The sequence below is a fragment of the Panthera tigris genome, chromosome A1 (genome assembly GCF_018350195.1).
Source record: "Panthera tigris isolate Pti1 chromosome A1, P.tigris_Pti1_mat1.1, whole genome shotgun sequence".
Lineage (NCBI taxonomy): Eukaryota > Metazoa > Chordata > Mammalia > Carnivora > Felidae > Panthera > Panthera tigris.
Window position 1 is genome coordinate 203,784,164 of NC_056660.1, and position 27,025 is coordinate 203,811,188.

The 27,025-nt window shown below is 37.6% G+C and overlaps 1 protein-coding gene across 6 annotated transcripts in view; it reads right to left on the reverse strand.

Moving 5' to 3' along the window:
* CCDC152 (coiled-coil domain containing 152) overlaps positions 1 to 19,173 on the reverse strand; it is a 30,105-nt gene extending 10,932 nt beyond the window's left edge. The window contains exons 1-4 of one of the 6 annotated variants that reach the window (XM_007095426.3): positions 19,119 to 19,173; positions 16,978 to 17,066; positions 14,953 to 15,058; positions 8,292 to 8,360 (exon numbers count right to left, since the gene is read on the reverse strand). In XM_007095426.3, the coding sequence (XP_007095488.2) occupies positions 8,292 to 8,360; positions 14,953 to 15,058; positions 16,978 to 17,064 (262 nt within the window). In that variant the 5' untranslated portion in view covers positions 17,065 to 17,066; positions 19,119 to 19,173. The other 5 variants (XM_015543503.2, XM_042995518.1, XM_007095427.3 and 2 more) reach the window with 5 other exon arrangements.
* Between the last annotated feature and the right edge of the window lie 7,852 nt (positions 19,174 to 27,025).

The following is a 27,025-nucleotide window of genomic DNA, read 5'->3' on the forward strand; positions in this document are numbered from 1 at the left end:
CAAATTGTGTGATTTTTTTTTTGCCTTTTAGTTGGGCTAATATAATAGAGAGTCTAGGTTCACCCTAACTTTTGGTAACATGTTAGCAGCTCTCTTTAGAATACAGAAATATTTAGCTTAGAAATATATATTTTTAAATCTTGTGCCCTAGTTAGTAATTTCAGGTTAATAGCACAAGTCCCACCCAACATCCTATTACACTTTTCCTCCTACAATCTTAACATAACATAATCAATAACTAGTCACAGCAATAATGAATCATTAAAGATTTAAAAAAAAACTTTTTTTAACGTTTATTTTTGAGACAGAGAGAGACAGAGCACGAACGGGGGAGGGTCAGAGAGAGAGGGAGACACAGAATCTGAAACAGGCTCCAGGCTCTGAGCTGTCAGCACAGAGCACGACGCGGGGCTCGAACCCACAGACCGCGAGATCATGACCTGAGCCAAAGTTGGACGCTTACCTGACTGAGTCACACAGGCGCCCCATTAAAGATTTTTTTAATGTTTATTTTAATTTTTTGACAGAGAGAGAGAGAAAAAAAAAAGAGAGTGAGCAGGAGAGGGGCAGAGAGAGAGGGGGACAGAGGATCCAAAGCAGGCTCCATGTTGACAGCAGCGAGCCCAGTGTGGAGCTCCAACTCACAAACTGTGAGATCATGACCTGAGCCGAAGTCAGACGCTTAACTGACTGAGCCACCCAGGCACCCCTAAAGATTTTGGATGTTATATGAACAATGCTTTAGGAAGGCTTGTCTTGCAATATAGTACTGTTAAGAGGAACTTTGGAAATGGAGTCTACGTGTGAAACTGTCGCAGAAGCATGGGTAAGAGGTTATGAATATGTAAAATTGATATTGTTGGAGAGGAAGAGTACATAGTAACTGCAAACTTTTGGAGTCCTGGTTATTAGGAGAATAGAAGTATTTGGAGCAGAAAGAGAAAATCCAGAACTATGTTTACAGGGGAAGATGATGAGCAGCATAAATATCCATTAAATCACAACATTACAGTGAGAGTAGAAATCTAAAATCAGTTTGCTTTCAAAGGCTGTAATCAGACAGATAAGAAAGTGTTATATTTTAAAGTGTCATATTTTAAAATGAAGAGATTAATCTGAATGGTGGCTTTAGTTTATAAAAATTTTGCTGGAAAATTGATATTTCCTTGAATGGAAAGCACCAATAATTTGACAATATTTCCAACTAAAATACTTACTTATAAAATATACTACTGCCTTTAGAACAAATACTTCAGATATGTTTCTCCCACTCACTCCCATTCTAATGGGATTTTCAAACCATAGGGACACAGTACATTAATAACCATGTAACCTGAAAGTTTCCAAGATGAAATGTGACTTGTTAATAGAATATATGTATTCTAGAATTAGGAAACTGGAGATTTTGGAGGATTCTGAACTCTATAATAAAGGAGTTATACTTTCCAGTATCATTCAGTTTTGTATGATTTTCAAGTTTAAGATTTTCTGGTTTTTTTTTTCTTTTGTTTTGTTTTGTTTTGTTTTGTTTTTGTCACAATAATTAAGGGCTGAGAACTGTGTAAAAAAAAACACAAAACATTGTGCTAACTAGGCAACTAATACCTCTTGTACCTATTGGAAATGCTGAAGCATCCATCACTGAAAGATGAAAGAAAAGGTATTTGATGCTTTCTTTTTTCAAAAGTTTTTTAATGTTTATTTTTGAGAGAGAGAGAGACAGAGGGAGAGAGAGAGACAGCACAAGTCGGGGAGGGCAGAGAGAGTGAGACACAGAATTCAAAGCAGGCTCCAGGCTCTGAGCTGTCAGCACAGGGCCTGACGTGGAGCTCAAACTCACGAACCACAAGAATGTGACCTAAGCCAAAGTCAGACACTTAACTGACTGGGCCACTCAGGTGACCCCGATGTTTTCTAATTTATAAAAGTATACATGCTTGTCTTAGCAAGTGAAGCATCTGTAAGGGGAAGCTAATCATCTCTACACACCTTCCCTTCCACTTACCTCACCAAAGTTATCAATGTTAGCAGCATGGTCTGTATTTCTTTCCTACTTTTCTTCCAGCTTATATAATCATATATAAACATGTCACACATTTGTACTGGTTTTATTTATTTTTACCAATATAAAATTGTACTACATACATTACTTTGCAAAAAACTTGTTTCCTAAAAATGGATGTTCCTTCAAATCTGTAATTTTTTTATGCATATATGTAAATACATTTTTATAATTTTATATACATAGGGTCATATCATAGATGCTGAGCTACCCTTAGGACACTCTTCCCTTCTCTCTCTTTCATTTTCTTTCTGCTTTCTTTCTCTCCCTCTTTTTTTTCTCCTTTTTCCTCACTCCTCACCCCACACCCCTGGTGTAATTGTGTTTCCTTCTCAGTTTTTCCCTTGAACTTATTAAACTCTGGATCACATGTATGTATACACATACACATTTCCATAATTTTATTCGTATCTTTTGTTCATTTAAAAAATTCTATTTATCCCTGCTGGTCAATTTGTAGATCTCTTTGTATATGGAGAGCTCTTTGTAGATTGTAGATATAAACTACATTTGTATTTGAAAACACTTTTTGAAATAAATTACTTGTTTTTTTTTCACTTTTGCATGACAAAATAACATGCAAAGTTTTGTTGCTGTTGTTGCTGTTGTGTGGTACTTTTGTTGTGTTGTTGTTAAAAAAGTCTGTTAGGTCTTTTTTTCTTTATATAGTATCTGAAGTTTCCAGATTGGTCAAGAAGACACCCTGCAGCTAGCTCTAGGTTGTATCCTGGATACAGCTGATGATATATCCTGACTTTTCTTTTAAGTTTTTATTGTTCTTTTTCATACTGAAGTCTTTTCTCCATGTGGAATTTATTTTTAATGTGGTAGAAAAGAGTCCAACTTTCTTTTCTTCCAGATGGAAAGTTAGTTGTGCCAGTACCATATGTTAAAATGCCATTCTTTTCCCAATAAATTGACATATTTCTTGTGTCATCTATTACATTAAAAAATACTGAGGCCTGTTTCTAGAATCTAGTTCTCTATTTTTTCTGTGGATGTATTTTTCCATTTTTATGCCAATACCATAATGATTTCATTACAACAGCTTCAGGGCATGTTGTTATCTGGTAATAAAACTCCCTTTTCTCTTCATTCTTCTTATTTTTTTTACAGTTCTCTTGTTTATTTGTTTTTTCCATCAAATAGCTTCAAGATTATTTTATACAATCTCCTCCAACCCCAACTTAGAATTTTACTTAAAATGGCATTAAATGTCTATATTAACTTCAGGAAACTGACATTTTAATGATGATAAGTCTTCCCTCTGCCAGAATAACTGATCAACCCATCCAAATGTTATACTGCTTGCATATTATCTGGTTTTGGCACATCTATAATTATGCTAAATGCTAAACAGAACCATATAACTTATCTGTGAACTAAAGCCACCTACTGAAGAAATAACAAACATTCCTTAATACTTTATATTACACTTCAGTTGGCTCTATGTTGCCTTTCATTTGTAATACAAACAACATATGATTATTGTTGGCGCTGTTACTTTTTCGTCATCCTACCAGATTCTACATTAGATTTTCAAACAAAGGTTTCTACTCTGGCTACTTCTTCAGGTGGTAAGGCTCTTGATGGTCTGGCTAGAGTATCTGTAAATTCAAATAGTATTTTGTATCAGTGTAGAGTCCACCTGGTCCTTATATTTGGCAAGTAATCCTTCTCTGGCCCAGCCAAAATTCAACTTATTCTCTTGGACTCTAATAATTTTGCAGTATGTTTTTCTAAAATTAGCTATTCTCCTTTAGTACTGAACTGGGAGGAAGTCCTTAAGTGTACATTGTCTTTATATTCATTGTTCACTTACAGCGAGTTTTTAAAATATCATTTATGATTAGATTGCTTAGCTTTGTAATAATTTCATTCCATAATAAACTAGATATTTTTACATTCAAAGTTTTTACTTGATTGGTTGCCTGAATAAAGGCTATGTTGATCTAGGGGCGCCTGGGTGGGTCAGTTGGTTAGGTGTCTGACTTCGGCTCAGGCCATGATCTCGGGGTTCGAGCCCCGCGTTGGGCTCTGTGCTGACAGCTCAGAGCCTGGAGCCTGTGTCAGATTCTGTGTATCCCTCTTTCTTTCTGCACCTCCTCTGCTCATACTCTGCCTTTCTCAAAAATAAAAGAAACATTACAAAAAATTTAAAAGAAAAATTTAAAAATTTAAATTTAAAAATTTAAAATTTAAAAGAAATGCTATGTTGACCTAAATTAAGATTGTCCTCCAGTGGCATTTACTCAGATCCTGGAAAAGTTTTTGCCTTTTAACTAACTGAATGTTTTTATTTTATTTTATTTTAAATTGGAAATTTATAGTTATATAACCATTTTTTTTCTTATTTTGTTTTGCTTTTGTTTCTAGAAAATTTAGAGCTAACTTTTGTGCAATACTGAAGCACCTACTCCTTAAGTGAGGTTTCTGATCCAAGTATTTTCCTAACTCTCTTCCTATTCATTACAGGCAGGGCCAGCATTATGAATGTGCAATCTGTGTGTCCGTGTTGGGCCCTGCACTCAGAAGGGTGCAACGCTTGCTTTAACATTCTGCCATTAATGTCTTGAAGTTCTTTTTGTTTTCGAACTTATATTTTTAAGTAAATTCCAGTGGGACAATGGAGCATGCATGTGAGCAGAGAAGATAAGAGCAACATCTATGTCTTGCCACTACATTCATACACGGCACTTGCAATGCCCCATGAACACAGAATTCTGGTGGACTCATGATACTTGGGAGTTCAGCAAGACTCAAAAATACAAGTACAAGGTAAACATGTTCCATCTGCAACTAAGTAAGCAAGGGGCCTCATTTTCTTTTTCACTAGAACTCGCTTCAAATGCAGAAAGAAAGCAGTAGCATTCTAAGAAATATGAATGACCAAGCAACTCTACCATGTCCTTTCTTAATTCTGTTATTTCCCTCTATTAACCCAATAATTATGCTAAAAATGAAGACATAAAAGGAAAGAGAAGGATAGGAAAATTCACAGTTCCTTTTCCTTTTAGTCCATCTTTAGTAAGTGTAGGTAGAGAGTATTGGTAGCAAGGGCAGGTATCAAGAAGTAAAATGAGGGGCTTTTGGGTGGTTCAGTTGGTTGAAAGTTTGAGTTCAGGTCAGGTCATGATTTCACAGGTTTGTGAGTTTGAGCTCTGCGTCCTGGCTTGCTGCTATCAGCGTGGAGCCCGCCTGGATCCTCTGTTTCCCTCTCTCTCTCTGCCCCTCTCTTGCTCTCTCTCTCTCTCTCTCTCAAAAATAAATAAAATTTAAAAAAAAGAAGTAAAATGAATAATAAATGGTTTAGGTAGTTTTGCGCAGCATTTACACTATTCTGGTAAGAATGAAACAAATATGCATGTGCAAGCTAGGAAGTATTAATTATGTACTTTTGTGATTCTGCATAGGAGTTAAATGCTCATGTCTTTGGATTTAAAATTCATTTGCACAATATAAAGATGAATGGTAACATTTATGTTCCTAATTAAAATTTTTCATTCTTTTTTACTTACAGCAACATTAACAGCAAATACAAAAACCTGTCAAGTTGAGAGAGACCACAGAAGAAAGAAAAAAAGCTCTATATTTTAGAACTTTTAATGTTACTTTTTTCCTGCCTTTTGCACATTAGGCCCCACATTTTCATTTGGAATGGGGCCCTGCAAATTATGTAGTTGGCCTTGTTTATATGTTTTGTTCTTTAGCTTCCTTTTAACGTGCCATTAGCAAATCTCTTTTGGAAGGAGGCAATTTTTAAATAATGAAGATTCTGAAGTATATTCTCATAGCAGATCATTTCTCTATACAGAATATACTTATATAAATGTAGCATTTTCCCAAGGATGTACTAGAAGCTAACATGTCAAATTACTGCATGTTGAAAGAAGTTTTTCTACATTTTTCAAACTACTTTTAATTTGAGCAATACTTTTTTCTTTAGGAGTAACTTGTCATTGATTAGTTTACTTTCTCAGATAATTCTTTTACAAAATAGCACTCAACTATGTGCTATTGTCCTTTTTAAAACATTCTTGTCAGTGATCATTTCTGATTAAATCACTCTGCTTACTACAATTTTGTAAAGTTGTACTATACATAATGATGTCTTCCTGGAAACCTACCCTGATAGAGTCTAAGGGCCGAAATAAATTCAAATTATTCAAGTTCAGTTCAAACAGGGAAAAAAAAGCAATACGAAATTGCAAGAAATCATTTAGAGATAATTGGAAAAAATGAGTTTGAATTCTACTGATTTTGAAGGTGCTCTGTGTTTACAGTTGATTTCATGTGTCTCCCTCTTTTCTTCATATGACACCCTGCCAATGTGTTTGAATTTCTAAACTAAATTCCTGAATTCTCCTCTAATGGACAAAAATCTCTGAATCTTGTTTTCTTTGCCCTGGTAGTAACTTACCATAAGTTAGATGGCATAATGTAACTATCTTTAATACACTGTATTATAGGGGTTCTCCTAAACCAGTATATAATATATAGTAATATGATATAGGAAAAATCCCTATCATTTGATATATTGTGATGAATTACTCTACTAAGGACCCATGTCCATACTCTAAACTCCAAACACACATTACTTCAAAGACAGGATATTATGACTATGAAAATATTGTATTCCTGAGCATTGGTCAATATTTAATATCTTTTGTACAAAAAATTAATTATAATTCAGTAATGAATATGTTAAACATTAACTTTCTGAGACTTCAAAGTAAATTTAATTTCTGGTAGATGTTTTATTTGAACAAAATCCTAGGAAGAATTCAATTAAAGTACCATTTGAATCCTAGAATAAGAGGACTGTAAGGATTATGAACATTCACAATTTTTTAAATGCAGCTGGGTATTGTATTTAGTCACAGAGAAGGGAAAAGTTGTTCTGAACCATTAGCATTGATATGGGAAAATGAAAGCCCAGACCAGGTGTGGGATGGGGATCAAACCCTGAAAAAAAGTGAGCAGACTGCTAAAGTCAAGAAAAATGAAAATCTATTGGACACAAGGGAATCAGAAGTCTGCAGGACTAAGCCAAAAGAAAAGGCATTGGAGAGGCACCTGGGTGGGTCAGTCAGTTAGGTATCCGACTTGATTTCGGCTCAGGTCATGATCTCATCATTTGTGGGATGGAGCCCTGTATTGGACCCTGCTTGGGATTCTCTCTCTCCCTCTTTCTGTCCCCACCCTGCTCGCACTCTCAAAATAAACAAACAGTAAAAACACAGAAAAGAAAAGGCACTGGAGATGGTGTAGTTCTCTATATTACTCTTTTGCTCTCCAGAGGAGCTGAATCCTTTCTGTACTGCAGATGCTGCTTGACAATGTAAGTGTAAAGTCTTTTAATACAATTTCTATATTTGTTTCATCAACCCTTGAGGAGATATTTTAAGGTAAAACAATGGGGAAAAAGGAAGAATAGTAATTCTTAAAGATAAATACCAGAACATTATAAAGACAATAAGGAATAACATACCAAAGCAAATAAATGGTGTGTAAGATCATTATCATACTTCACCTACATATAAAAAGTACTTTATGATAACAATAGAAGACTAAGGTAAAAACATTCTTGTTTGATGAGAGTTTTATGTTGGAAGGGACTCTGAACTAGGGACTTTCATCTAGTCTCCTATATGAAAGGAAAATCCCAGTAACACTGCACTGTAGCTAACTCAGGACGAACACTTGGTTGCTTCATCTGTTTTGTCAATGAATAGGCTTATTGGGTTATCATGACTAGTAAAAATAAAATAAGCTGAATATGCTGGCTTCATTTACACAAACATAGCTTTAGTCTCTGATAAAACACTAAATCATGAACTATCACTGCTGTTTGAATAGTATATTCATCATGTAACTACTACGAAATACCTACTCTTCAAAACTGAACACAGGATCATTAAAAACCAAGAGTACTTCTGAGAACAAATATATTTCTAAACTTTTGAAAATAATAAAGAGAATTATGATAACTGATTATAAAACATCCTCTGATGTTCCTGTCAGAATATGACTGAATTATTCTGTTCAGCATGGTATTTCTTATTTCATAACAATTTAGGAACGTATTATTTTGTAATGAGAAGTCTTGGCATTAGCCGATGAGTTTAACAAGTCCAGATTAAAAGAAACTTACTGTCAGTGATGTAAAAACTCTATTTTTAAAGGCACTCAAATATATCATATTTTCAAAGATTTTTTTCTAACTTACCTTTCAAATTATGTTGATGTTCAATGGTCTGCTGTAGCCCTTTTATCATATTATGAAGAGCAGAACATTCTAAAATATGAAAGACACATTTATTTGAAAATTATTCTCTTTCATTTTGGAACTATTCTCTCAAAGTTGAAAGACTTAAAATAATTGACAATATGAGATTTCTAAAAATGTTTATTTTTGAGAGGAGAGAGAGAGAGAGAGCGAGAGAGAGAGAGCGCGCATGAGCAGGGGAGGGGCAAAGAGAGAGAGGGAGACACAGAATCTGAAGCAGGCTCTAGGCTCTAAGTTGTCAGTATAGAGCCTGACGCTGGGCTCAAACTCACCAACCGTAAGATCATGACCTGAGCCGAAGTCCGACACCCAACCAACCGAGCCACCCAGGCGCCCTGACAATTATGAGATCTTTATGGAGCAGCCAGGTATCTCAAAGTAAATAATATAATAAGTAGTTTTTAATTACCCTTTAAACCAAATGCATTCTGGGATTTAGTAATGAGTTTTCCACAGCACAATAATTTTAGTATAGTAGGGATTCCCTACCCCATGTGCTTTAGCAATATCTACCCTAAAGTTAAGGCATACTTGGACATGCCTGGGGAACTATGTGCGGTGTATCCATGTGAGTTTCCCGTGAAAGAACATCTCAAGGAAAGAGAGTCAAGGTACCCTAAATTTTGTTAAGATCGAGAGCCAGAGTTGGTGAGGTGTCATTTGGGAGAAGATAATGTTTTTCTTCCTCACTGTCCTCCAACCTGTCCTCTTAGTACTCATGCCTAAGTCCCAGGCAAAGAGGTAAAAACTCAATGTGCTGAGTTACAAGGAATTAGCAACTTTGGTACTAATGACTTTGCCACAATGGAAATGGAGCCTTCACTGCAAGCATTCATACCCTGACATGTGAATATAAGCTGGTTATAACTAGAAAAAGCTAAACCTTTGATGGGTAGCAACAGAGATGGACACTTCTGTAATTTCAAGCAGTCCACTTGGCTGTAAGCTGTAGGAGATCAGGGACTATTTTGTTTTGTTCACCATTTCTCTAGAGCAGTTGTGATCCATAGCAGGCACTCCATAAATATTTGCTGATTGATTGATTGATTGATTGATAGACAAGCAATGTAATAGTAAACTGAAGCAAGAAAGGGGTAAGTGGAAAAACTGTCTGAAAATAATATATATTATATTGCTATTCTAAATGCTTTGCAAATATTGAATAATTTAGCCCTCTTAACCCTATGAGGTAGGTCCTAGTATTTGTCTCATTTAAATATGAGGAAGCTGACACATAGAAGTTTAGTGAATTGCCCAAGGTCACACTTCTACTTAGTAAGCGGTAGAGCTACAGCTTGAACCCCAGCAGTCCAACAACACGTCTGTGATTTAGCTACTTTACTACAACAAAGACCAGTCCAGGAGCGGTCCTTTAGAGTAATATGAGTAGGTTGGACGCCCTGGAAAGAGGACAAGAACAGAATCAGAGACTCTTTCTGATTGTTATTGCTATCACATTTTTACTCTAAGGTTAGGGAGAACAGGTTGCACTAGTTCAAGTTTACAATTATACTAGCTAAATATACAGTGATGAAGGCTTCATAAAAGAATAACAATATTTTTCAAATTTTAAAACTCCTAAAGTTTAAGGAAAATTTCACCTTTTTTTTTAAATAGGACAATTTCACCTTTATGTAGTTGACTTAACAACTAATAAATATTGAGCCTTATTCTCTTTCATTAGGTTTTAGAGGCCCAAGACCAATATTCAGCCAGTATGCACTGGTATGACATACTAACTTCCATTCTAGTTGGGCATCTGTTTTGATGGTTAAATATTAAATACCATATTTGCATCTAATAAAAAGTTACCTGTGTATAATAATACCATTGATTGTTTACTCTGCCAGCTATTACACTAAGTGCATTATGAACATTACCCCAATTAGTTTTCAAAATGATACTGAGAAGTTGGTATTATCCTGATTTTACAAAGAGAGATGGTCATCCATAGAGGTTTGGTTACTTGCCCAGGATTTTAGAGTTAATAAGTAGAAGGTATGGACTTGAGCATATGTTTTTCTCATTTCAAATCCTGCTCTTAATCTGCTAGTCAATACCTCCTGGGGAATTATAGGATATAGTGATGAAACCATGAAACTTGGAGTCCAAGGAAATAGAATAGAGTTTCCTCTCCACTCTCTAGCTATGACACCCTGGACAAGCTTTTTGAGCTTTAGATTCTCCATCTGCAAAATAAAAGTATGGGTAATACCTATCCTCCTTCACATATAAGACTATTCTCATATATAAGACTAATCTGACAACCAAATGAGAAAATAGTACTCTCTAAATTTACTCACAAATGTTCAATATTGTTATTGTTGTTATTTCTCTCCTCTGTCTCTCAACAACTTGTATATATCTCTTTTCTCCTTTTATCACATTTCATTTATTTGTGGTTCCTCCCACTAGATGGTGAACTCTTTCAGGTAAAGATCATATCTTATCAGTTTTGATATTTATTGCTTCTAATATGGTGGCTATTTCATAGGTATTCAATAGTATTTCTATTTATTGACTAAAGGAAAGAACCCATACTGTGAAGGGAAAATGCAAAATTTTGCCTTTCGGTTAGAGGTCCTACACTCAGTCTCCAGTACTTTCTTCAACTATGCTAATAGAAATGAAAGTACTTTGCAGAAGTTAAAAGCTTTATGCAGATATAAGGTTCTTCTGTTGTGGTTTTTCACTCTTCCTTGTACCCCCTGTACCACCCCCCACCACCCACTCAAAGTTCCCACCATCCTCCATTTTTTCTCTTTTACTATTTCCTAGTAATAGATTGATGGTTAAATCACACTTGACATTGCCTACTTCATATATGTTACTGTGTTAGCTGCTATAATTAAAAAATTAAGGGGGCACGTAGCTGGTTTAGTCGGTGGAGTGTGCGACTCTTGATCTTAAGGTTGTGAATTTGAGCCCCACATTGGGTGTAGAGATTACTTAAAAATAAAATCTTAAAAAAATTAAGGAGGCATAGACTCTGCCATCACTTCTCTTTGTGCCTTTTAGAGGAATAAATAGATAGCTGAAGCTATTTCAGTACAGTTGACTCTTGAACAACATTGGGTGTTTAGAGGTGCTGATTCCTGTGCAGTTGAAAATCTGAGTGTGGATGTGCTTGGATGGCTCAGTCGGTTAAATGTCCAACTTCGGCTCGGGTCATAATCTCGCGGTTTGTGAGTTTGAGCCCCGCGTGGGGCTCTGTGCTGACAGCTCAGAGCTTGGAGACTGCTTCAGATTCTATGTCTCCCTCTCTCTCTGCCCCTCCCCTGCTTGCATTCTGTCTCTCTCTGTTTCTCAAAAGTGAATAAACATTAAAAAATTAAAAAAAAAATCTGAGTGTGACCTTTGACTTCAAAAAGTGAACTACTGGGGCATCTGGCTGACTCAGTTGGTAGAGCATGTGACTCTTGATCTTGGGATTGTGAGTTCGAGCCTCACATTGAATGTAGAGTTTACTTTAAAAAAAAAAGTTTCCAAAACTTAACTACTAATAGCCTACTATTGGCCAGAACCTTACTGATAACATAATGTCATTAACACATATTTTGTGTTATATGTATTATAGCCTATATTCCTATAATAAAGTAAGCTAGAGAAAAGAAAATGTTATTAGGAAAATCAGAAGGAAGAGCAAACACATTTATAGTATTGTACTGTCTTTATCAAGAAAACATGCACATGTACGTGAATTCATGCAGTTCAAACTCATGTTGTTCAAGGGTCAACTGTAATCAGCAAATTGAAAACAGAGCCCTGAAACTGAAAGTATACTGAATTTTTTAAAAAATGTGTATTTTCAAAATATGAACACAAGGTGGCTCTCTCAACACTTTTTTTTTCCCAAAGGAAAATGGCTCAATAAAAATTGTTCATAAGGTAGAATACCATTCCTTATTTTAGAATAATGGCTTTTAATTCTTTGCAAACCTTTATCCACATTATCATTTCTGCTGGATTTTAGAATGAATACTATCCTATCCAATGCTTCTTAAAAGCTAGAGCTCAGAATATTAAGCTACTTGTTTAAAAAAAATTTTTTTTAACATTATTTATTTTAGAGAGACAGAGCATGAGCAGGGGAGGGGCAGAGAGAGGGAGACACAGAATTCCAAGCAGACTCCAGGCTCCAAGCTGTCAGCACAGAGCCTGACGTGGGGCTTGAACTCACAAACCACGAGATCATGACCTGAGCCAAAGCTGACGGCTCAACCGACTGAGCCACCCAGGTGCCCCTAAGCTACTTCTTAATACTGTATAATTTAGTAAATAAATGGTGGTTTTGAGCTCACTTTAGGCTCTGCCATTAACTAGCAATTTGAACATTAATATCTATTTCACAAAGCACTTGGAAATGTTGAATGCAATTATGTATGAAAAGTACTTGGCCATTAATACTAACATTATTATCATCTTCAACTGGCACAGAAATTCTTTATCTGGTATCCAATGTAGAAAATATAATGTCATGACCTCATTCTTTATTGTTGAACAAATCGAATCATATATCTAGTTTGTTATTCCTCTCTAGGTCAGTTGGTACACACTTGACTCTACAAACTTATTCCTACTAGTTCTTTTACTTCTGCTGCGTATTATCCAGTAAAAAGGCCATTAGATTTAGAATAAGTAGAGCTGGATTTTAAAAAAGTATTTAATTATTTTTTCAAATGATAAATACACACGAAATACTAGTATAGTAAAAAATGATTATCTCTCCAGTTTCGGCCTCTAGACTAACCAGTTTCCCTTCCCCCAAAGCAAGCACTGTTACCAGGATACTGAGGCTGTTTATCTTTCCAGAGATACACAAATGTATCAGGGAGAGGGTTTTCTGTGTGTACAAAGATATTTTTATAAAAATGATAGAAGATGGTTGTGAACACTGTTGTTTTCATTTATGGTATCTTGGAGATTATTCTGTATCATATAGAACTACTTTTTCTTTTATCAGCTGCCATGATTTAACCAGAATCCTACTGATGGATCACACTCGGAAAGGCCTTCTCCGTACTAAAAAACACACAAAAAACCCCACAAAAACCCATATTCTATTCTATTTTTTTGGGTGGTTTCATTTTTTTCACCTTTGATTAACTTTATTTGTTGGCATAGTTTTAGATGTACAGAAAAATCAGGAAGGTATTAGAGTTGCCAAATATCCTACACCCAGTTTCCCCTGTTATTAATACCTAACATTAGTATGAGATGTTTGTTACAATTAATGAACCAATGTTGATACATTATTATTAACTAAAATCTATACTTTATTCAGATTTTCTTAGTTTTTACCTTATGTTCTTTTTCTGTTCTAGGATCCCATCCACAATACCATATTGCATTTACTCATCATGTCTTCTCAGTGTCCTCTTGGCTGTGCTAGTTTCTCAGTTTTCTTGTGTTTGATGACCTTGACAGTTTTGCAGAGTGCTGGTCAGGTATTTTGTAGAAAAGCCCTTTTTGGGGATTTGTCTGACGCTTATCTCATGGTTAGATGGGGTTATGGGTCTTTAGGAGGAAGATCATAGAGGTGAAGTGCCATTTTCATCACACCATGTCAAGGGCACATACATACAGCTTTCTCTCCTTTCCCTCCTGACACAGGGCACTTTATTAGTGAGGAGTGTTGGTCTGGGAAAAGGGTGTTGGGATGAACAGGATCAGCAACTATCCTGGGGAACATTCCTAAACATCAAGCATTCCTCCACGAAAATTTAGAGAAAACTCCATCATGGATGAAACCTCCCCAGAGGACAGCACTGTGACCACCCGGCCCTGCCAGCAGTGGTACAAAGGGCACCTAAGGCACAGAAGGGCTCCAGTACAGCAGGGCTTCAATGTCAGGCACAGACTGTTGGGGGCATACCAGGAACTTCTCATAGTTCCATGTGAACATGAGGGAATTCTGGCTCTCTTGAGTTCTCCAGATACCCTGAACTGGTTGCACAGTGAAGCCAAGCACTACTGGGCCTTGAGGGCTGCAGGTGCAGCTGAAGCTCATTTATCTGGGTGTAATCCCAGACCATTGTGCCTCAAAGCAAGTTGGCATTCTCAAAGAGCAGCGCCTTGCCCTGCAAAGAGCCTGGGTTTTCAGGTTCCCTGCAGGCTAGTGGGCATGCAAAGGATGGACCAAGACCAGGGACACAGCCGGGAGGACAATTGGTTGCTGGGAGCTGAGAGGCACACATGGCCTGGTTGTCCCAGAAGTAAGGGGAGAGCTTTGGACTAGAACAGCCCATTTTTGGCACTAAAATTTTTGACCCATCTGAAATTTCTTTTGGTGTAATTGTGAGACAGGAATTCAACTGTTATTTTTTCCCATGGTTTTGAAGGCTTGGACTTGCCATTTCTTGGTTTAGTGGTCTCCAACAGATTATTTAATTTCTCTCATCCTATGTTTCTTCATTATTGAGGTGGCTTAGTAATACCAATCCTATGTATCAGGGCTATAAAAGATAAAATGAAATGATAGCTCGGAAAGTTCTATGTGAATTTAAAATATTTTACAAATGTATGGTATAATATTAATTGTTGTGGTACCAGAAAATACTCTTATGAGATTTTGTATTTCTTCAGGCAGTAAAGAACTAACCTTTTTTAATTGAAACCTCCTTTGTTTGCGTTACTTTTAACAAATAGTTAGTTTTTTCCAATTGCATATCCAGTATATTATTCTTTCCACTGGTTTCTATCATTTTCTGTAGAAGAAACAATATATATTACCAAAGCAAGGAATGTCGCTATTTTTATTTTTTTTACCTAATGATATGAAGACTAATGAAAATACAGACCACTGAATACCTGCAAGTCTAATAATTAAGTCTGGCATATGTTTTATGTAAGCCAACTTCCTCATTTATCTAATTTTAAAAGTAACATGGCAAAAAATTAAAACAGACTAACAGTTATAAAGAGTTATGAAAAGTAAGAATATGAGCTAACTTGGAATCCCCTTCTTTCCAACTATTCAACCCTCAGTCCTATGGTTAACAATTCCTTATACATATTTCCAAAATATTTTATGATTAACTATACAACTATAGGAAAGGATCATATCATACTCTGTTCTGCACCTTGGATGTTCCACTTAGAACTATTATCTTGGAGATGATGTCCATACAAGCACATCTAGGTCTACTTTGTTCTTTTTAAGACCTGCATTGAGTTTCACTTATGAATATACTGTAATTTATTTAACTAGTCCCCTTACTGAGGATAATTTGTGTTGTTTTCACTTTTTTTTTTTGCTATTACAAATAATGAATAAACCTTCAACATACCTTTTTGGTATCTTTGTGTACAGTGTAATAGCTGACATATACCCTTCAGACAGCTTCAAAAATCCTCAATTCATTGTATCATCTATATCTCTACCCACTTCCCCATTCTCTCTGCCTCTGAATTTATCTTAAAGCAACTCCCTGACATTATATTATTTCATCCACAAATATCACCATCTATATGTATCTCTAACAGGTAAGATTCTTAAAAATACAATCACAATACTTTATCACATCAAAAAATCAATATTTCTTATTTAAAATATTTAAGGATATGACAGATATTTCTAAATAATCTCCAAAAATTTTGCACCAATTCCTCTCCCACGAACAGTGCTTCTTATTTCTTTCTCTATTCTCTCTTATTTTAGTAAGAATCACTTGGTTAAGAAAACTCAAGTTCATTGTTTAAAAAAGTTCATAATGTGGGGCACCTGCGTGGCTCAGTCAGTTAAATGTCTGACTCTTGACCCCAGCTCAGGTCTTGATCTCCAGATCATGAGTTCAAGTCCTGCATTGGGCTCTGCAGGGGTGTGAAGCCTACTTAAAAAAAAGCTCATAATGTTATCTCAAAATACCCATTGTCATGAAATTCCTTTATTATGGACATACCAGACTGTGCAGAGGAAAAGAAGGAATAGAGAAGAATGATAAAGAGAGAAAATAGAGGTGGGTATTATTCTCTTTCCCACCCTTGCTTCAAAAACCCACTCCCCAAATCTTTCATTTATTCACCTATATCTTCTCAACAACTATTCTTATTCCTCTCCAAGGCAGACAAGGGGGAAAAAACCTAATATATACTTGTGGGTTTGGTCTATCATGTAATTTGTCTAGATTTGGGGTGAGGAACTTCAAATACATCTGTTTTTAGGCAACAGAGAAGGAAAAAGGAACAGCAGAGGAAAGAGTAAAAAAAAAAAAAAAATTAGAGTTAGTCATAATGGTAAGAGACTGAGGATTGAGTTTATTTTATTTCAATTCTTATTAAACCATTCCTGAGTTTATGGACATTTTGAACATTTAAGTATGTATTTTCCTTTTAACTTTAGCCAAAGTATATCAACTATTTCCTTGTCCCAGAAACATTTTGATGTATTAGTACAAATGATCCAAAATGAAATATATTTTAAATATGGATTTTAAAAATGAGAAAGGACTTAGCAAAAATATATTTCCATTGTCTTTACTTTGCTTATTTTTTGATACATTTTTCTTTACTTCCCAAATTCTTCCACTGGCAAAATCTATTTCCCTTTAATACTATAACTTTTATACTATATACTTTTATACTATATATAGTTTTTCTACTATAACTGTTTTATATCTTTACATACCTTTTCTATCTGTGAGAAATCACTTATAAGCTTGTCAAGATTCACACCGCTAATCTTTTTCATACATCCTTCGCTGCTTTGACTCATGTCTAAACTAGTGAAGAGTAAATAGGGTTAAAAAATAGATGAAGAAGTAAACAAAAGCTGTACAATAGTGACAATAAGTCAAATACTAATGTTTCTGTACTCCACGCATAGAGCACCTACTTGAGCTCCACTGCACGTGGAAAATTTTTGCTATACACATTAATAGCCAAATGCATTAAGTCTTCTCCATTCTTCTGCATGCCACCCAAGTTTTCTCTAAACAAATCTAAAATTAGTGCAATGTTATGTGCATATGTAGAAATTATTTGCCCCTGTTACACAAAAAACTATTCCATTGTTCAACTCATCTTCTTGCCATCAGTATGACAGGACTCAAAATCTGGTGTACTGCTAAATCTGATGTGTGACTTTTAAATATAGGTATTCTCAATGTACGGTGTTTAAAATTTTCATAACTATCATGCCACGAGTATTTTTTGCTGTATTTCCTGGTAGTGTGCTTATTGCCATGGACTGAATTGTGTCCCCCTGCCCCTCAAATTCCTCTGGGTATAACCAGCTAACTACAAAGAATGAGTTTTAGTTTTAGTCCTATGGAACCAATCATAAGAAATTCTACATTATTCCGGAGGTAAACTCATCCAGTTAGGATGAAGAAACTGACTTTCACAAAACTGCTAGCATTTACACTTGGGGATGGGAGAGTGTTTAGAAGAATTAGGATTAATACAATCTAAAAGTATAAGACACTTTAGACTTTTCACAAGTGAAGTGCAAGGAGAAAATACAAATTTGAAATTTAGGCATTCTTAATTAAGGAAAGAACATATGCCAATGCCTGGTGTGTGAAAGTGGTAATGGAAACTAGTCCAAAGCAAAAGGTAAATAAAATTCCTAAAGTAATTTTACGGGTCATATTATTGTTTCAAATGAAGTACAACACAACAGACATTGCTTTGACAATTTGTTACTTCACAAATCTCGTTTCCTTCCTCTTTTTGATTGGACGTTAAATCACATGTATGACATCTGACAACTATTAGTGGTTTTTAAATGAAAGAATTTTAGCTGTGCATTTTCAGCTTACTGAATTATTATTCAAGTAACACTATATAAAAATCCCTTTAAAAATTACAACTTGATCTTTAAGGCAGGAAAATAATTGTAATTAGCGTCCCATGATAAATACAGCAAAATTCTTTTTTGGGGTAAAGCTTAACAATCATCAGTATTTGATAACTGTTACTCTTTAATAGAACTATAGGATAATCTGAGGTAGTTAATGCAAAACTTTCCCCCGTCCCCCACCCCCCAACATTTTTCTTTTTAGTTCCTAACATTTTACATAAAAAGGTTTTACTACAGTTCTCAGATCCCAGCTCTTGAATTAAATTCATTTTAATTTCAGCTTGATTTTCCTCCCAAAAGCCTCTGTTCTAATGAGACTCTGGGAGTGTTTTTCTTTTTAAAACCATCGCTAATATTCCACTGGCTGTTATTGCATGCCGTTCCGCCCGGTGTAGGAGTTTGTCACACAGGCTGAAAAGCCACCCAATCCATTTCTAGGTGTCTTCACGGTACCCCCCAATTTCCTCCATCAACATCTCTTCAGTGGCTGTGGCCTTCGTGCCCGTGAAACTAGGAAACAAGCTGGTGATTCAGTGCCGGTCAAATTCTTCGGTGAGAAGCAGGGACTGACTTGTGACCTTCTGGCCCAGCAGCAACCACCCCCTCAAGTGGGTGACAGCGCCCTTTTCTCCCTGGCTCTTATGCCAACCAGCATCTGGGCCTCAACTCCGTCTCTCCCCCTCCCCGGCTCGGCGGGGCCCGAGGACAGACTGGGGGTGGGGGTGGGGCTCCTCCTCTCCCCTCCCTGCTGCACTCCGTGAACGCACGCTCGGTCCCGAGGCTCGGGGCTCCCGCTCCCTCCACCCGCGTGCCGGGGACCAGAGGGACCCAACTCTACTGCAGGACTCGCACCAGCGGGCCTGACGGGAGTGGATGGCTTAGGAGACGTGAGGAGGTATGAAGAAAAGAATTTCCAAGGCCAAAGTGGGAATTTCGAACCCGGGGACAAAAAGCCTGGAGCGTACCTGACGCCGCTCACAGTTCCCCACAGTCTCCCGCGTCACCACTTCCGGGTGCTGGTCCGCCCCGCACTGCTGTCCCCTCCCCGGAAGCAAGTTCCCCCAACAATAGGCCCGCCCTTCTCCCGGCCCCGACCTGGGCCGCCAGTTTTCCACCTCCGGTGGTCCCTGCCTCCTTGGCCCTTGCTCGCCTCAGCATCTGGTGCTTCTTAGATATTTTTTTCTGGTTTCTGGGACATGACCCAACATCTAGTGCCTGCCAGATTCCTAATTATTTCCCTGACCAAAGAATAAATCACATTGGTTTTAAGTTTGGAGCAGTGAGTCAGCATCATTGAATTAATAATCCGTATTTATTTGAGTAACTTATGAAATAGGCTTATAATGTACGAAGAGACTGTGCTAGGTGATGGAGATGAAAGCATGAATATAATCAGTCTGTGCAGTCCAGAGTCAGCTGATGGAGATGATCTCCCATCTACAAAACTGTCTTGGTAACTAATGGTAAAGGCTTAGGCTCCCTCCGCATGAATTCAAGCCCCCAACTCTTTTATATCCCAACTGGGTGATCCCGGGCAAGTTTTTAAGTATACCTGCCTCGGCTTCTTTATTTGTAAAATTGACATTAATAATGATGCCTACTTCATAGGCTTGTTGTGATGACTAAAGGATTAGAATTTTGGTCAATAACAGTTTGAAACTGTATCCACTGCCAACTCTGGCCTCCTTTTTTTTTTTTTTTTTTGAGTGGGAGAAGAGAGAGATTTTTATGGATTTTGTTTTCTATGAAATCCAAGATGTGGCCAGCAAATACATGTATACTGTAATAGGATAATTCATACTTGATTATTGGGAAGGTAGTAGAGCATGATGGCAAGATAATCTGGTCAAAGTGGGAAATGTAGGGTGGAGCCCTCTCTCTGCCATTAGTCATCTGGGAAGGTTGATTCATCTTCCCAAGACTTCCCCCCCACCCCCAATTTTAAAATAAGAGAAGTGGACTAAATAAAAAAGCTAAAATTTTAGAATTTTAAACTGGTCTTATCAAATATTTTGAAAAATGTTTTTTTCATGTTCTTGGGCTCATTAGTTTCACAAAATTTGTGTATATTATTTATGCATATATGTCTTATATATATGCCTTATATATGTCTTATATATATGTCTTATATTTATGCATATATGTCATATATGCATTTTTGTTTAATTTTTATTTATTTATTTATTAAAGTTTATCTGTTTTTTGAGAGTGAGAGAGAATACGCAAGCTGGGGAGGGACAGAGAGAGGGGATGCAGAGGATCTGAAGCAGGCTCCACGCTGACAGCAGAGAGCCTGACATGGGGCTCGAATCCACAAATCATGAGATCATGTCCTGAGCCAAAGTTGGATGCTTAACCGACTGAGCTGCCTAGGCACCCCTTATGTTTAATTTTTAAACTTATGGCTACCCAATAAGCTTTCCTTGATGTAACAACACATAGGGATATTAAAAATGGCCTTTTGAATTGCTGGTTCTATCCAATTAGCACATGCAAAATGTTCCATGTAACCCATATCATAATGGTTATTGAAATAAGCCCATTTTAAGACCCACCTAAGATGCTACCTTCTCCATAAGGCATTCACTGATCATATCGATCAGCTGTGACATGCCTTTCCTTGCTCTATGCTCCTATTACACTTCGGACCAGGCTGGCCTTCCTGTGGCCTTTGTTTGGGCTGTTGGAATTTTTTTCCCGCTGTTTGATCAGCTCCTTGGGGGAAGAATCTCTATTTTATATATATATTTCTCCATAGTGCCTAGCTAATGAGAATAAATAGAAATGAACCAATACACCAGAAATAAATCAGAAAAAATTAGCTTGATTTTTCTAGTTTGAAATGAGTCATAAGCTTCTCTTCCAGTTCATAGATACTAGTTTTTTTTGCCCAAAGAGTCTAGTGAGTTCAAAATATCTCTGTCAGTGAGAAACTATATAAACTTCCCATGATTTCATTTTTAAAAAGGGAATGCCTTTCACAGTTGTATTCATAGTTTTATTCATCAAGTATCATCCAATTGAGAAACAGAAAGGATTCATTGAGTATTTGCTCAGAAACTGCCTGAAAAACCTAAGAGGAATAAATTATATTATTGTGCCATATTAACAAAGGGAGTATAAAGAAAGTAATGTGCAAGTCCATTAAAAGATACCATGATATGGAAAATAAACATACGAGCCTACCCAATTGCAAAAAAAAAATCAGAGGCTACTGATTTATTCATATAAGGATCTTAAGATGAGTGATATGTCGATTTTTTTTTGTAGGTTACAAACAGCTTCAGTTATTAATTCATTCAAAAATATTTGTTAAGTCCTTGCAAGGTATCAGCTACTGAGTGTCTAGGCACTATGGAGAGAAAGACAATTAAGGTGCTATCTTAATTTGGACCTCACATCTCATAGGATTGCCTTTTCAAGACCATGAGCAATTACCCATCTGTTCAATCAAGAAATACTTGCTGGGCACCAAACCTGTTCTGGGCTCTATAAGAATAGGAATGAATAAATCAGACATGGTCCTGGACCTCAGAAGGCTTACAGTTTTGAGAGAGAAATACATAATAAATAAGTAAACGACTGATAAATAAAAACTGAAATAAGAGCAAAGAAAGAAACACAAATCCAGGATATTGACTCAAAAAGTGAATGGGAGCAGCTTTAGATATAGTGATCAAGGAAAGTCTGAGGAGACTTCCTCCTCCTCCTCTTCTTCTTCTTCTTCTTCTTCTTCTTCTTCTTCTTCTTCTTCTCCTCCTCCTTTTTAAGTTTATTTATTTCTTTTGAGAGAGAAAAAGAAAGCACCGTTGAGGGTGGGGCAGAGAGAGAGGGAGAGAGAATCAAGCAGGCTCTTCACTGTCAGTACAGAGCCTGATACAGGGATCAAACTCACGAACCATGAGATCGTGCCCTGAGCTGAAGTCTGATGCTAAACCGACTAAGCCACACAGGTACCCCTCAGTTTCTTCTTAATGCTCACTTTCCCTGATCGATTTTCTTATTCTTATTTTTCACTAATCTGTTTTAGTGGCCTCTAGATCTCCTATGGGAATTCTTCATGGCACTACTTACAAGGGAATTGGTTCTTGTCCTCCTGAGTTTTAGGGCACTGTTGGTTGGTAACCTTCCAGGAAGCTTCACTGGTCTAATCTGAAACCAGTCCCCCCTTACTGTGAGGGCAGGAAGAGACCAAAGCAAGAGACTTGCCACTCCAGATAGATAGGTGGCAGTTTTAATAAACGAAGGGAACTTATGAGGTTTGTCTTGGGTGGCAGCAAGGTGAATGGATCCCCAAACCCACCTGTCAAACCATAAGTTTACATAGAGGCTGTAACTAGGTTCAATCATGTATACTGTGCAGGTGGTTCTTAACACCACATCACTATCTCAAGGCCCTGCAGCCTCTAGAAGTGGGAAAGGCAAGTGGAATGCACATTTCAAGGACAGCAGAAGGGATGAAGAGACTCTGAGTGCCCAGGTCCAGCTCATAGGTCAACTGGCAGTCACATCTTTTTGATGACCTTCCTCAACAGGCACTTTTCACTCTTTGAATCTCATGACCAGGTAAGAGAGAGGCTTTCAGCTTGATGGAGACTGAAGGGATGCAATTTCTAGTAATATCCATTATACAATCAAATATAAATCTCCTATTTTATGTTAAGTTCATTCATTAATCTATCTTGTCTCTGACTTATAGTTGAAGACTGGGAATTGAGTTCTAACCACTTTCCAGTATCTTGATTGTGGAACAACTTTGATAAAGCTGTTTGCAGCCTTTGTTGAAAAATGGGCTTAGCAGTCTCCTCTGAGGCTGTGTTCAATCTTCACTAATGGAATTTACCTTGTAATAAGAGCTTATTCTACTCCATGGGATAATATATTCATGTCACCGATTGTTTCTTAGGCTGCTTATGGAGGTCTGAAGCCTGTGTTCCAGCCGAGACTCAGCCCAAGTTATTCCCTCCGTCCATTTCACCTGGGAGATTTTCTACTTCTCCACTCCACCCTTCCCCATCATAAGGAAGTATTTGTTTAGTCTACTTCTCTCCATAGTTAGGAGGCATAAATGGAAGTCTCGGGACTTTTCTGACTCAACAGTAATGTTTGTAAGGGGTGACGGTGGGTAGAGGAGCCCTCACTAACCTGCCTGTGTTACTCTCTTTGCTGTCATCTTTTTAAAAAAAATGTGTATTTATATATTTTGAGAGAGAGTGTGAGCAGGGGAGGGGCAGAGAGAGAGAGGGAGAGAGAGAGTCCCAAGCAGGCTCTGTGCTGTGAGTGCACAGCCGGACGTGGGGCTCAATCTCACCGTGAGGTTCAATCTCACTGGGAGATCATGACCTGAGTCAAAATCAAGAGTCAGTCGCTTAACTGGCACCTAAGGCTGTCATCTTTTTAAATGTATGATATGGGGTTGTCTGGTTCTTGTTGTTGTTGAACTTTTTTATGGTTTCATCTATTTTTTGTTTATCTTGCTAGGTTATAGGGTGATGGGATTCTGTGATTTGTTTATTATCTCCCATCTTTACCAAGAAGCATCAATAACAATTGTACACCAATTGTGTGCATAGTTTGAAGAGATTTAAGGAGATAAATCGTACTTGAAATATCATTTACAACTCCTACGAAACAATTTATCCATGGGCTTCATATGCTAGCATGATTCTCAAATTGCTTAGTGTCATGTCTCCTCAGCTCCATGGCATGCATTATGAAGACTTCATGTCCATTTCTTAATTGATGTTGCTGTTAAAAGGCAATTTCCAGTTCCATTTAAGTTGATCTAGTAATCCCTAAAGGATTTATGTTAGGATTTTAAAGAGAGAATCTGGGTCAAACAGAAAGAAATGATAACCTGTCTCTTCAACACCTTCATCAGCTACTCTGGGGCCCCGTGGGTGATTTCCCCTTGCAGTCGGGTCTCCATCAGGAGCAATGTTGTTTATTTGCCAAAGTACTTTGAACTCTCTCAAAGCCTTGGACGGGAACAAACAAAACAACAATGGGAAATAAAATACCGCTGAGAACCAACAAGACTAATTTCGGCTCCAGGAACTTGAATTACAACAGAAATCTAAGTCACAGTCACCTCACGGGCTCAGCTGAAGGATTAGGCACCTCTAAGTGGTTGGGCTGAAAGTGCCAACCTCTCCCCCTGGATCTTTAGGCCAAACACTCAAAACCAGCTCCCAACAGTGAAGCTGATTCCATCACAGCTGTTGTAAATACTGGAAAATAATATTGCCAAAAAACAGGAAGAAGAAAGTGAAAATAGGCACACAGGAAACGAAGATAATTAGATTCCACCTGGATCCTCTTGCTTACTGAAAGAATCAGGGAAAATCAGCTGCCCAGGGTTAGCACGTGGTAAAATGAAACGAACACTGGCAGAATGTCTTCTAACCAATGTTAAATCGAAAGACTTTATGGCTGGACTTGGATTAAAAAAAAATTTAAAAAAACCTTAATGAAGAAAATCCAACACATCAAATATTTCCCTAGGAAAGGCTTAGTGTGGCTGAAAGTGCCAGGCTTCAAATCTTTTGACCAGAACTGGCTACAAAATTTGTGGGGCCTTGTGCGAAATGAAAGTGTGGGGCTCCTGTTAAAATAATATTAAGAATTTTGGGACAGAATAGCAGAACATGAAACCAGGAATAGGCCCTTCTATACGTGAAGCTCGGCTCTGTGCTACTACACTGGTCACACATCCGTGCGGCTGGCCCTGCCTTTGACTCCTGCACTCTCATCCCACAGCTTTTTACTTTTTTCTTTAAAAAAAATTTTTTTAAATTCATTTATTTTTGAGAGACAGAGCACAAGTGGGGGAGGGGCAGAGAGAGAATGAGACACAGAATCTGAAGCAGGCTCCAGGCTCCGAGCTGGCAGCACAGATCCCTATGCGGGGCTCGAACTCACAAACTTCAAGATCATGACCCGAGCTGAAGTCGGATGCCCCAGCGACTGAGCCACCCAGGCGCCCCTTTTTACTTTTTTCGAGTTCCTCTGTTATTTATATATTTTTGCTTAGACGTTTAGGACTTGTCTGTATGCGGCGGGTGGGTAGAGAATGTTTGGGATGCAGAGGAGGAGGGATACAGCTCCCTCTGTTGACGCCTCAAAGCATTGCATAACCCCCTGCCAGGAAGGCAGGCTCCTCCTAGGTTCCCTCTTGTGCTTTATCGCTAATAGTCACTGTTTTATAGCCATGAACCAGTGCGAAGAATTCTTTAAAGTGAGCTCAGCAACTATTGTGTCAGTGAGCTATTCAAAAGTTAACAGGTATATTTGTTTATTCCCAAAGTTTCTTTGTTATGATCGGGGGGAGGAAACACTGCTCTTTCAGTAGGTCAGATTTGGTGGAGTCAGGGGGATACAGGACACAAGGCAAGGTTAAGGTCACTAAGTCATTTCGTTAAAAAGAGAATCCACACAGGCCATCAACATCTTCAGGCCAAAGCGAAAGCTCAGAGTTTTAAGGATTGGCTCTAGATTGAGATAGGAGTTAGAAGTGCCTACAGAAGGCTGGTGCCGCAGGCCAAGTTTGTGATGAGTCTTAAAGATGAGGCTAAGGAGCATAAACTTAACCTTGATGGCCGTGGTGTTGCAGGATTTTTTTTTTTACCTCGATACCTGGGATTCATGGTCTCACCATTTCGAAGAATGAAGGGGTGGACACGAAATGAGCAGCAGACGAAAGTTTATTAGAGAATAAGAAAGTAAGTAGTATGAAAGCTCTCTTTATAGAGAGAGGGTATTCAAAGGTGAATACCCACGACTATAGGGGAGGGTCCTTATTTCGTAAGGTTCTGGTCACCCCCCACCCCCACCCCCCTTTCCCCTCATTCCTTCTCAGGTCCTACCCTTACTGGCTGGACAACTCTAGGTGCTAGGTTGTCCATTTCTGATTGTCTCGACTCCATTGTGTGAGGAATCTGACTGGTCATACTACTGTTCCTCCCTCGTAGAACATAGGTTTCATGGTTTACTTTCTGTAGTCAGGTATTTTGATTGTCAAATTCCTGAGGGGAACCCCAGGGAGAGTAGTGGGTGTCTGTTACATTCTTAAGAGGAAACTTAAGCCCAAGGGGCTTTGCTGTGGTCAGATGCTCCCAGCAGTGTTCCAAAAATATGTGTTTTTCCCCACCCAGGGACCTCAGGCCCTAACCTTTCCCTCTCTGTCTATTTTATCCTATCTTTCCCTATCATAGTGGGAGCTCATCAACATGTTTTAACCAAAGGATTGGTGTGATCCCATCTATATTTTAGAAAGACAGTTCTGGTGAGACTAGAGCTTATGGAAGAGAAATTTGGGAAATCAGACAATAAAAGTCTGAACTTTTAAAAGAGAAAATTCAAGGGATATGTAGAGGTTAAATCCTGGTGATGGAATGGGTGTTTGGAGGTCAGAGAGTGGATAGTTAGGGCTTAGATATTTTGTAACTTAGATCATCCTAAATGCTGATGCATTATTGGATATAGGGAGTACCAGAGGAAGAACAAGTCAGTAAAATTCCTGTCTGGGGGCAAGTGTAGGGGGGCCTCCATCCTATGGAGTAAGATAATAACAAACCAAGAGATTTATCTTTTGACTTCTACCATTTGCAACCTCATCTTTAGAGATTTAGTGCATTATAGCTTTTGAAATTATTGAGCAAAAGTAAACAGCTATTGTCCAATAAACTCCTTTTAAATAAGGCCAAATAATTAGAATATAGCTGAGACAGATGTCTGCTTAAAAAGTTCTGATAAAAGTTTTAATAAAGTAAGGCATTATGCTATGCATAGTGCTCTTTGGCATGAGGATCATATTGAGGTGATTACTTTGGGAAACAGCAGACACAGGAGAAGCTCTGACAACAGAGTAGAA